This window comes from Egretta garzetta, unplaced genomic scaffold (assembly GCF_000687185.1).
Source record: "Egretta garzetta isolate BGI_Z169 unplaced genomic scaffold, ASM68718v1 scaffold172, whole genome shotgun sequence".
NCBI lineage: Eukaryota > Metazoa > Chordata > Aves > Pelecaniformes > Ardeidae > Egretta > Egretta garzetta.
In genome coordinates, this window is record NW_009258951.1 from 2,931,798 (window position 1) to 2,943,389 (window position 11,592).

The 11,592-nt window shown below is 43.3% G+C and overlaps 1 protein-coding gene across 1 annotated transcript; it reads right to left on the bottom strand.

Annotated features, from left to right (window-relative positions):
* Window positions 1–5,865: 5,865 nt before the first annotated feature.
* STRIT1 (small transmembrane regulator of ion transport 1) lies at window positions 5,866–10,410 on the bottom strand. The gene is made up of 2 exons (XM_035889946.1): window positions 10,398–10,410; window positions 5,866–5,960 (listed from the first exon to the last, which is right to left on the bottom strand). The coding sequence occupies exons 1-2, from the start codon at window positions 10,408–10,410 to the stop codon at window positions 5,866–5,868; spliced, it is 108 nt and encodes a 35-aa protein (XP_035745839.1).
* Between the last annotated feature and the right edge of the window lie 1,182 nt (window positions 10,411–11,592).

Here is an 11,592-nt window from a genome sequence, read left to right on the forward strand (position 1 = left end):
GTCCCCCCGCGGGCAGTGGGGCGGCGGCGGGGCAGGGCCTGCCTCATGTCCCAGCCCAGGGTCCCCTCCGGGCTGTCCCCTGCAGGGCAGGCAGGGCCTCCCGGCCCTGGCAGCGCGGCCACTGAGCTGGGGTGAGCAGGCGGCCGCCCCCATCCAGCAGCAGGGACCCGGGGAGCCTCCTGGGAGATCCTGGACCCGGGATTGCCGTATCGGAGAAGAGCAGGCAGGACAGGCTGCGTGGTTTTTGCTTTCCCCTTTAGCCAAGAGAAGATGAAGAACGCGGGAGCACCCTCCATTTACACGGCTGGTCTTCACTAACGGGCTTAGGCCAGGGCCCACAGTTACTGATAAAGTTAAACCCAGGTAGGAGGGCACGGCTAAGCTGGGCCTGGAGCCAGCAGGGGTGAGAGCAAGGAGCTGGCAGGGAGCAGGCTGGTGTCAACCTTGGGGGCAGAAGACACATGAGAGGTGGGCAAAGTGCCCGGTCTGGAGACGGAAGGAGTCCTTAAGATAAACACCGGTCTAGAGGCAGGCTTTCTCACAACAGCTCCACTCTGTGGAGAGGAATACAGTTAGGCTCTTGTGTATACTAATATCCTTAAATTGGATTATGAGCATTAAAAGGATATAAACAAGAGACTGGAACAGTTACCAGGAAGCCACACGCAGCACCCTGGGACAGATGGTCAGACGCTCATCCCTAATCAACTTATTCAAATAGCTGTTGTGCGGGTAACAGGGGAAGCCAAGCAGAGGCCATGGTGCAAACTTGGCACCCATCCTCTGGAGCAATAGGAATCCAAATGTTCCCACTTAGCCATTGTAAATAAGAAGATGAATAATAAATTAATCAGTAAAACCAATCTTCAATCATAGAAAACATCATCCTATCTGGAAGGAAACAAGGTGCACACCCTAAACGTGAGCAGGCCACCTCTGCTCATTGAGGACTGGATCCCAGGTGATGCAATACAGCTCTGCAGACCTCAGTGGTGTTATACTGTAACGAAGCCAGCGTCCTCTCCTGCCTTGTAACAATGCAAACGTTCTACGTACTGGCACAGTGACAGAAAAAATGAAGCTTTCACCACGTTTTAATAGCAATGCACATGAATTTTGGAAGAAATCTGAATGTGTATGTTTTCTTTTTCTCCTAAATCACTAGCACCTCTCCATTTGAGAGAAAAAACTTTGCACCCAAACACTTGTTTTATTTTTCAAGAAGAAAAACCCCACACCTTTTGTTACCCAATACACCCCTGCGAGCGTGGGAAGCTTCAGCAGTGCATTGCATAGCTTCGTTATGAGAAGACACCCAAGTGGGTTGTCCTGAAGGTGGTTGCAAAAGGCCACTTCGCAGAGCGGTCAGTGGACTTTAAACAGTGTGTGGGATGCGGGATGCATATTTTTTTGAATAATCCTCTTTTTATTACTCTACAAAATCAGCAGAAGCTTCTTTTCCTTTGTATATAGCAAGCCAGCTTGACAATTTTAAAGCCAGCCTAGGAAGCTTTTTTGTTTTGCTCTGCCAAATCAGATCTTTCTGCTCTCAAAAATCAGGTAAAGCTAAAACATACTGTAATGTTTATACTTTAGCTCTGTAACATTTTAATTTGAAACATTTGATGCCAAATGTTGTTAGACACTTGAGAAAGCCACTTGGGTCAACTTGATCTTTCAGAACTATTTTCATTGGTGCCTGGTAAATAAGCTGAAATGTAAAAATACGTACGTGGTCACTGTGATGTCACTCTGTGCCTCCTTGTCCTGGCGGCGGCCGTGGCTAGGCAGCTCGCACGCCCACCCGTGCGGTGCCGTCCGCGGGCCGCGCTGCAGCTGCACGGGTGAGAGCCCAGATCAACGCTGCTAGGCAGCTGTGGGAGGGTGCTGCTGGCTCTGTATCGCGCTGCTGGCATAATGCAAACCAGATACAGCTGACACGTCGTGCAGGGTAAGAAACTCCCTGTTCGCTTTGTCCGCTCGCAAAAGGAAGAATGAGCTCGTCATGCAAGACGTAGACTAGGACTCTTACAATAGGAATCAATTTCTCAGCCCAGGGTTTTCTGGGAGATTTTAAAAAACACCAGTGAATTGAACTCCATGTGCACCTACCTCTGCCTTCAAGAGGCCCCCTGTTGTCTAGAGTTTGGACAGTCAGAGCTAGTATCAGTCTGGATGGTCTCAGTCTTAGAAAATGAGGCATTGGTCCTTAAAATGAGATAAGGTATGTCATTAAGTATATGCTTAAACTGGCCTCTTGCATAGTCTACATGCACAAGTGAGGAAGAACATTAGAATGGATGTTCTCATGTGGAAGTGACTAGAAGACAGTTGGTGATGCTGGAGGTCCTCACGAGGAAGCAGCAGCTGCGACAGAGATTGGGAACCTCCAGCTCTCCAAAAGGCTGCATGGTTTATCCCCTCTTTCAGGACGCTGGATGAAACAGGATTGCCCCTTTGCCCTCAGTTAATGCACAGGCAAAGTAACTTGGTGTTAAGACAATTCCCAAACCTGACTGTCACACTTCAGTGCTTCTGCTAATAGCTGCTGGAGTTGCAAAGGAATTTTCATGGTTGCACTAAGGCCAAATACATGTCTGCATTTTTTCCCTTGCTAAAGGATAGCAGACACTGACCACAAATGGAAAAAGGATGTCTGATTGATGTGCCGTTCTCAAAATCATATAAATTGCGTGAGCAGAAGTCAAAAAAATAATTTATCTAACCCCATCAAGGTCATTAAGACTTTTTTCACATTCCCTTACACATCCATCTTGCTAGGACCTTCAAGACATGCCTCCCACAGTCAGTGCTCTACTTTAACTGAGGACTGAATTTGTAATGATTTAGTCTTCTGAGAACTGAAAGTTTTTAGTATAAAAACGTTCAAGCTCAAAAACTCAAAAGGTGTCTGTGAAAATGCAGTGGCTCAGATTATCTGATGATCATTTCTGATTTAAATGACCAGGTCACTGGAAGGTCTCAAGGCACGTTATCTAGTGGGTAAATATAATTATCTCCAATTATAATTTAAAAAGGCAAAATCCCCTAGTACAAGATAATCATGAGGCCGCAGTAAGTCTGAGCCACAATTCTAGACATGCTGTGCTGTACAACAGACCTCCCAACCTTAAATAAGTCTGATGTTTTCTTTTTGAAGCACATACATGTTTCTGTTTCATAATAATAGATTCCAAGAAATTTTCCCCATAATAAGGCTAAAAATACTTTCCCAGGCCTCACAAGAAATTGACTCTTGCCTGTTTCTAAAAAGTTTGAAGTTCCTTAGCTGGTAGGAGCTATTTAAAAAGTTTGATATTCAGCGATGCATCATGTAAGGCCACATTTCTAAAGAAAGGCATGAGAGTACCATACCACAGCTGATTCAGGCAACACCACAGCATCTGCGGATGACTGCAAGGCATGCAGTTCAGTATACTACATTTTGGTATGTCACACATTTAACATTAGCCTCCCTGGTCAGTCTCCTTGCTCTAATAGCACTCCTGCCTTTCTGTGCTCAGCTTAACCTACGCACCACGTGCATGATCTGCAGCTCATCTCCTATTCTATGTTATATAGACTTTTCCTAATGCTGCAACCAGCATTAAAATGTTTTTCAACATTAGGCTTTTGGCATACAAGGAAGTAGTACTTGCCTGTTGTTACCATCAGTCAGATCTGTCTTTTTTTCCCAAGTAACAAGTGATAGGATGAGAGGAAATGGCTTCAAATTGCACCAGGGCAGGTTTAGATTGGATATTAGGAAAAATTTCTTCACTGAAAGGGTTATCAGGTGCTGGGATGGGCTGCCCAAGGAAGTGGTTGAGTCCCCATCCCTGGAGGTATTTAAAAGATGGGTAGATGTGGTGCTTAGGGACATGGTTCAGTGGTAGAATGGCAGTGCTAGGTTAACATTTAGACTTGGTGACCTTAAGGGTCTTTTCCAACCTAGATTTGGACTTGGTGACCTTAAGGGTCTTTTCCAACCTAGATGGTTCTAGGATTCTCTGCCCACAGTCCCACAGAATTTCACGGGAGTACTTACAGTCACGGAGACTTATGCATGAGGAGATGTCAAATAGTTGCCCTCAGGCACCAAGGCAGGACCACCAGCACTCCTGCAGCATACCTGAGGAACGTTTGTCCTTCTGTTCTCAAAGGCCTCCAGTAATCAACAATAATACTGATTATTATGCCTAAAAATTTCTTCCAGTACTTCTGTGCCTTTCCCATAAGGGCAGCCTGAATCTCACTTGCTAGTTCTTCATTACTTCTTGCCCTGTATATCGCAAAAAGAGATTATTCCCTTCCTCTTCCAAAAAGTCTGATACATTTAAGATTCACATTTTCTTCAGTCTGCTCTTTTCTAGGCTGAACCACTCCAGCGTGCTCATTTTCTCACCGGTTAAACGTTACAAACCTCAGTTCCCTCTTGTTGCTCTCTCCTGAGTTCCTTCCCATTGCCCCACAACTGGCTCCTGTGCTGCCCCAGCCAGCTGCTGGGGAGGCCTTGCTGTTGCTGGTAGGGCAGGGGGGTGATTTCATGCATCTCTCAGGCCATTTTTCTGGTAGTCATCCCAAGATGTTTTGCTTTTCACACCAACATTATGACATAGCTGACCTGAATTCAAGTTGTGATACATGGCAATTCCCAGTCTCTTTTCTGAAAATTGCTATCCAGCCAGCAGTTCCCTGTCCTGTATTTGTGCTTTTTAACAGTTCCTGCAAGGTGTAGAAATTGAATTTTCACTTATTGCATTGCATTTTTCCCAAACTAGTTACTTAGCTTCATTTTGAATTCCACCTTTGTTCCCCAATCTCCCTGGATTGCACTTTGTCTGGTGCCAGCAGAGGGGGGGGCTGCCGGCATGCCAGAAAACAGGGCTGGAATTCCACATGGTCTTGATCCAGTTCAGTGCCCACCAAGTCCAGCAGCATTTAATTTGACAAGAACTGGATTGGTTGCCAATGGAAAAATACAAAACTGGGCCCTGAACATCATGTAAATGTAAGAGACAAGCAGTTCATTTGGTATTTATCTGCATACTATTAACTAAAAACCAAACGTTTTAGGATTTAGAAAGTCCAAGTAATACATTTTAGGATGCAGTGCTTCCAGGTTACATTTCCTGTCTGCCTTCCATTTTCTAAAGGACTTTTTACTATTTATGTATTAGTATGCTTGTATGACTGTTTGTTTGCTTTTTTTTTTTAAAAAAAAAAAAAGATAATGTAGTGTCAGAAAATTTATTTAGACACTAACACTTCAGGTCTTGGGGCAGGGAGAGTGTACCCCCACAATATTTTAAATTTAATAATTCATTTTTTACTACAAAACTTGAAAAATTGTCTTAACTTACTTAAAACTTTCCCAAATACATTGAGATACTTCTTCCCCAGCTCAGCACATCTCACAAACGAGCTTAACTCACTTTTTCATCCACCGCTGCATGACTAACTAGGAATACCATTTCCAAAACTGCTTAAATTCAAGGTGACAACAGCAAAGCAGGCCACAGAACAGGCAGGTATCTGACCTACCACTGGACTCCAAAAACTACTCGCCCAATTACAAACCATTTGAAAACTGGGAAATTGGTTGATGATTCTTCCTAATGCTCTAATTAGCATTTCAAACCTTTGTTGTAGATAAAACGTACACCACATTTACAGTGTTGATGTTAAAAATAACTAATTTTATACATATTGTAGTCATTCAACATTTCAATTTAACTTCCAGGTTCTTCTAATCAGCAAATTCTTCTGTCCTGTAAAACAAAGAAAATTGCATTTTAAAAGGTGGCAGTGCAAACCAAAGAAAGCAGGGATGGTATACGATACTGAACAAGTCACTTACTTCCATCAGGAGAAGACAATGTAAACCATTAGCGCACAACCCACTACCCAGCCAACTGCAAGGAGTATAGGCACAACGAGACGGGAAAGCGGGACTTGGGCTGAAATGGAAAAGATGATCTGTTTCAGAAAGGCCACATTACATCGACGCTGAATTCACTAGATTAAGCACATCGAACCCACAATTGTCACAGAACAAAAAGATACCTGTGAGCTTGGGCCACATTATCTACAATTGCTATTTTTAGCATGGAGTCACCATATCTTGGCAGGCCTTCTAATGAGGATACATAGCTAAAGCCCAAAGAGATTTCCATGCTATGGTCTCTGCAATCAGATAGGTACAAGGCTTAGCACTTCCAAAAGAAGCAGGGTACAGGGAGGAGACAGAAGCACAGTTCTGTCCTTGGTCTCCGTAGGTCATCAGGAGAACATCTGTACTGGACATTTTTGACAGCAGCTGTCCTGGCAGATTCAGGATTCAATCCCTGACCTACAGCACCTTCTAAAAGTCTCATTAGGTTGGCAACAGTAAATCAAAAATGCAGTGATTATTTAACATTGCACCCATTTAAGATCGATGTGCCTGGGGCTGCACTGAGGGATGCTGTAGGAGTTCCCACATCCCAAAGGGATGCTTGCCAGTGGCTGTGCGTCAGGGACTTGCAGCTCATCTCTGTGCTTTCTGCGTGCGGTGCCCGGCTTAGCCCTCTCCTACCCTGTCACTGCAGCCATACAGGGTAGCTAAGGCTGATGTAATTACCCACCACAAGGGTGTTCCCCACTTTCAAGTAAGAAAATAACATAAGAGCTGCCAGCATGAACGTACCACCTGCCTGGCTGAGTTGGGCCAGGCACAAACTAGGGACTAGTACTAGAACAAACTAAAAAATTACATGGAGATGTGGAGTCCAATGCAGGCAATGGTTCTACAAGGAGCATGCAGAAAGCAGGACTAGCACTTTATATAAATGTTTCTGTACAGCACCAGAATTTCAAAGGCCCATCTATCAGTTTCCTGCAAATAGCAGAAGCTTGCCAGAAAGCAGCACATCAGCCTTTGAGATCATACTGCTTACCACTATATTACATTTTAAAGCACATCCTTCTGCAGTTAGAAGATTTCCAGGTTTTTGAAGGGATTAATAAATAATGTAAAACTATTCACACGACCTTGCACAGTTTAGATCAAGCAGACAGACTTTGGAGGGATGCTCAATTATTTAAGGTTTTCCTCATTGCTCTTTTAAAGCTATACACAAAACAAGCACGTCTCACCACGATATTGTATGGTGTATCTACCGAGAGGAAAAGACAGAACATATAAACAGAAAATCTGCATGTGCTGCTGTAGAAGTATAAACCAGATAAGCAACCACACAGCAAAAAGATAAAATCCTGCTCTGAAACTGAGTGTCCTTTTGCCACAGGGAAGTCCCTTACCTGTTTCATTTAAAGACTCTTATTCCTTTGACACTTTGCAAGGTAAAGCTACTTATGTTGGGAATCATTTCTTTTACTTGCCATTTTTTCTAAAGGCCCTATTACAAATAAAGGGCTGGATCCTGGTGGGGTACATGGAAGAGTTTTGACAGAGCTCTGCTGAGCTGCTGTTGTGTCTACTGAATATGGTGTTTTGTTACATGAGATACAGCTCAGATGCAGTAAGGTAAGAGGCAGGCAAGTCCTGATGGGTCGGCGGGAATGCTGTGCCCAGCACTTGTCAGGCAGCAAGCAGCTGGCTCTGCAGGATAGAGTTTCATGGGAGCCATTAGGAGTACTTGTGTTTCATAGTTTAAGAACAGATATGACCGTGAGATCATTTGTTCTGATCTCCTGTATGTCATAGGACAGATACTCCAAGATTTGAGTTAAAGTAAAGCAACTGTTTGGAAGACTGTATTTCATGCCATGAGCAGAGACTGAAGTGTGAGATATGCACAAGGCTTGGGCTTGGCCAGGTGAGACGTCCAAGCAGGTAACCCATCCGCAAGGCCTCAGGAGAAGGCAACAAACTCCAAGGTCCCAATGTTTGGTCCAAGGGAAAACTATCCAGAGTCTAAATCTGAGAATCAGTGTCACCCTCGCCATAGAGCATGGCTGTGCGCACCAACAGCCAGAAAGAGAACATGTGCATGGTCTGCTTGCCAGCCTGAGGTGCAGGTGGGGTGGGCAGGGACTAGCAGCAGAGAAACAGAGTACTTCCAAGCAACTGTGTTTTGGAAAGAATGAAATCTTTACTGACACCTGCAGGTAACCAGCTAAAACACTAAAACATGAGGTTTCGTTATAATCACCATTTAAATGAATGCACATGAAAGCAGAATACTGAGAGAAATGTGGGTTATTGCAGTCACAAGTATTGCTTTCAAACAGACCAAGGAAACAAACCCTGGCTTCTGGGCTGTGAGCTGGCATTCTAGCTACAAATTACTTTCTTTTTCCCCATTACAGTAATTTTTCTCTACTTCAAACATGCTCTGATCTCAAAATAAACAGAGAGAGGCTGGTCAGAGCAGCAAACACACAGCACTTTTGCCGTGCTACAGCAGGGTTCCTCTTGCATGTGATAGACTCCTGAGCTCTGAGCTTCTGCAGGTTGGAAGCCCCGGGAATTGTCCCCCATGGGATGCCAAAATACCAGAGTGAAGCCAAGGATCCCTCAACTACCAGGATACAGCAGCACAGGCTTCCAAGCTAAACGCAGCCTAGATACACTGAAAAACTCCATCTGATCGTTATCTTCTTTTTTTCTGGGGTTTACCTTTTATCCAGAACCATAAGTTGACTTGGCTTTGTCGTCTCTAGTTGGTCAAAATTCCTACCAGCTACCATGAGAAAAAAGGATGCCGCTGGTCTCACTGAGCTGCCTTCACCCCGAGATGTCTGGGCATGACTGCACTGACAAGGGCACCCCAAGATACCAGGTGGAAAAACTCCCACTTACTTTAAACAGGCAGAGGCTTGGCAGTTGAAGAAGGGAATGTTTCCCTGCCTGAGCCTGTCAAGCTCAAACCCACAGTCTTATGTTCCCACTCCAAAATGCCTCAGAATTTCACCTGAATTTCTTTGTATTTTATCTTATATAGGCTACACATCCACACGCAACACCAAACCTCTAACCTGTCACTGGGATGCCAGTTTGACCACCACACTGGTCAGCAGACTAGGAGGGAACATGTGGGCGTGCCAAGAGGACCACGTCTCCTGCACATCTCCCAGCTGCCAGCCCCAGCAGACAAGTTATTCCATGTTCCTTACGTGCTGCCAAGAGAGGCTGTGGTGCTCCAAAATCTAATTTAACCACAGAATTGATGCGGACAGGCTTTTGCGTTGATGGCATTTGCCAGCTTCATATTTAATGATCATGTGAACCCTGCAGTTACTCATTTCAGCAAGGTTGCCCAACCATTTCTCATCTGCTCCTTCACCTTTCCAGGGAGGCTTTTTCCCCCCCGCGCAGTGCGTGCAGGGGCCGGGCGGGAGGCATGTGCGGGTCAGAGGCAGTCAAGCCCAGCTGCCCGGGTGTTGCGACTCCCGCTGGCACCAGCCTGGTCCGTCCGAGTGATTATGGCCATGTTGTTTTGTGGTTTAGTGGTTTTGGGGGGTGCTTTTTGTTTGTTTTAAATTAAATACAAATAACAATACACATGCTTCCAATGCAAAATATGATAAAGTGCTAATTCCTGGTGGAGTACCAGTATCAGTATAATTTCTGTGGATGAAAACTAAAATTAAGAAACAGCATTCAGTGTCCTGTTGTATGTAAGTTTAGTAGAATTCCACTACCCTTCTTAGATATCAGTGGTAATGGCGCAAAAAAAAGGGAGATAGAAGCTTTTAAAGACTTCCAATATAGCTATGAAGATATATAAAAAAATTAACTTTCACAAGTTAATTAACAAGTAGTTACTTTTCACAAGGAAAAGTACTACTCGAATAACTATCTACACAGCTAACAAGATATTTAAACTTACAGTTGTTTCACCACCCAAACCTCTTACAGTGAAGTAAATAGAAGATGACAGTGAATATAAAATGCATTTTTATAAAATGCATTTTTATAAAATGCCTTTTCTCCTTGGAGAAAGTGGAAATGTGCTTATAATGAAAAGTTCATTATTAAAATTTCATTTTGCTCAGCCACTTGGGCTTTGGAAAGTTAAAATCTAAATTATTGCATGTTCGTCTAACGTTACACTCAGATTTCAGCTACATAGACAGTGTATTTAAAACACTGCCAAACATAACTCATTTTACACAGGTCTGTTTAATTATGTTAGTCAACTTAAAATCACAACCACAAAAAACCTAAAGAAAACAAAACTGCTGGGATTCTGAAATACAGGAGGAACACAAGCTACTTTAAACTCATTGCTGTTAATAGAATTAGCTTTTAAGCTGGTTACACTTTCTTACTGAAAAGTAAAATGCATACTGTATCACACAAGAATAGCTGAGTATTTTCATGTTACATTGCTCAGATTAATGAATTTTAAGAACACATTGTTACATTCACTTTTAACTGTGCATCTTACCTGGTTCTGCCATTCTCCCCTCTGCTGGTTTTATTGGCAAGTTTTAAGGTTTGCCTCTGCAGTTGTTCTTGTGAGCCTTGGGATGCTTTAAATAGAGCAATATTTGGAACGTGCTGCAGCTGCCTTGCTCACTGATGCCAGATTTTGGCTATATGCATTCAATTGTCTAAAAAGGCAGGAGTTCAAGGGATTCAAGGTTACCTCTTCCTATTTCTGCAACTGCACATCTGTTTCAGAGAAAGCTGAAGGTCAACTTTTGAAGAGGGAGAGAAACAAGAGTGAAAACTGCTTTCAGGTCTCTTTACAGCCATGAAACACCACATGGGAAGTTCATGTAATATTTATGTGCATCCACATATTTAGAGCATGACAGGGATCCAGTTTGTTCTTAGTCTGCCGTGTCTTCTCTTGTCCCTATCCTATCAAAAAAACAAGCCAAGTCCTGCTCAGTAATAATTGTGTATGCATTGCTATAGTTACTAGGATCCCTTGGAGTGATCCTCGCCAGTTCTTGACCAATAAGCATAAGAAACCCACTCCAAGTTTATTAGGAAAAGAAGCCCTGTACAGAACATGCAGAGAAACACACAGGTGCATCACATGTTAGCAAAAAGCCCCTAGCCAAATGCAAGTTTTTTTCAGACATGGGAGGACATTTTATCTAACATTCAGCAAGGTTATGCATAATCCCATTTCAGAGCTGTGCCTAGATATTAAATGAAACCATGATTCTTCCTGTGTAGTTCTGAAATGGAAAAGGACACAAATCACTGTTCAAAAGCCATTCCATATAGCAGGTGCACAGGATGTTTTGAAGATATCTAATCTGGATGCTTGTGTAGTTCAGAGGAATTGGTAGTGGTCTCCCAGAAGACAAGACAGTGCGCAGAAACACATTATGCAAATGTTCTAAAAGAGGTTATCCCTTTCTTATGTGCTTGATGATTAAATACTTTACATAAAAAAATTAAATTTCAATTATCACCTTGCTTCAGAATTGCTTTCTGTCTTAAAAAGACTGTGGAGGTCACATCTTCCTTGGAGCTATTGTATCAGACAGCCTGCAGAAAAGGAATTAAGCCAAATTTAGATTATAAAGCACCAGGTGGAATAAACACTGGCTTTTCATACCAACACGATCTAACTTGTTCTAAAGGAGGTTAATAACTCAATTATTTAACTGGTTATAATGGAA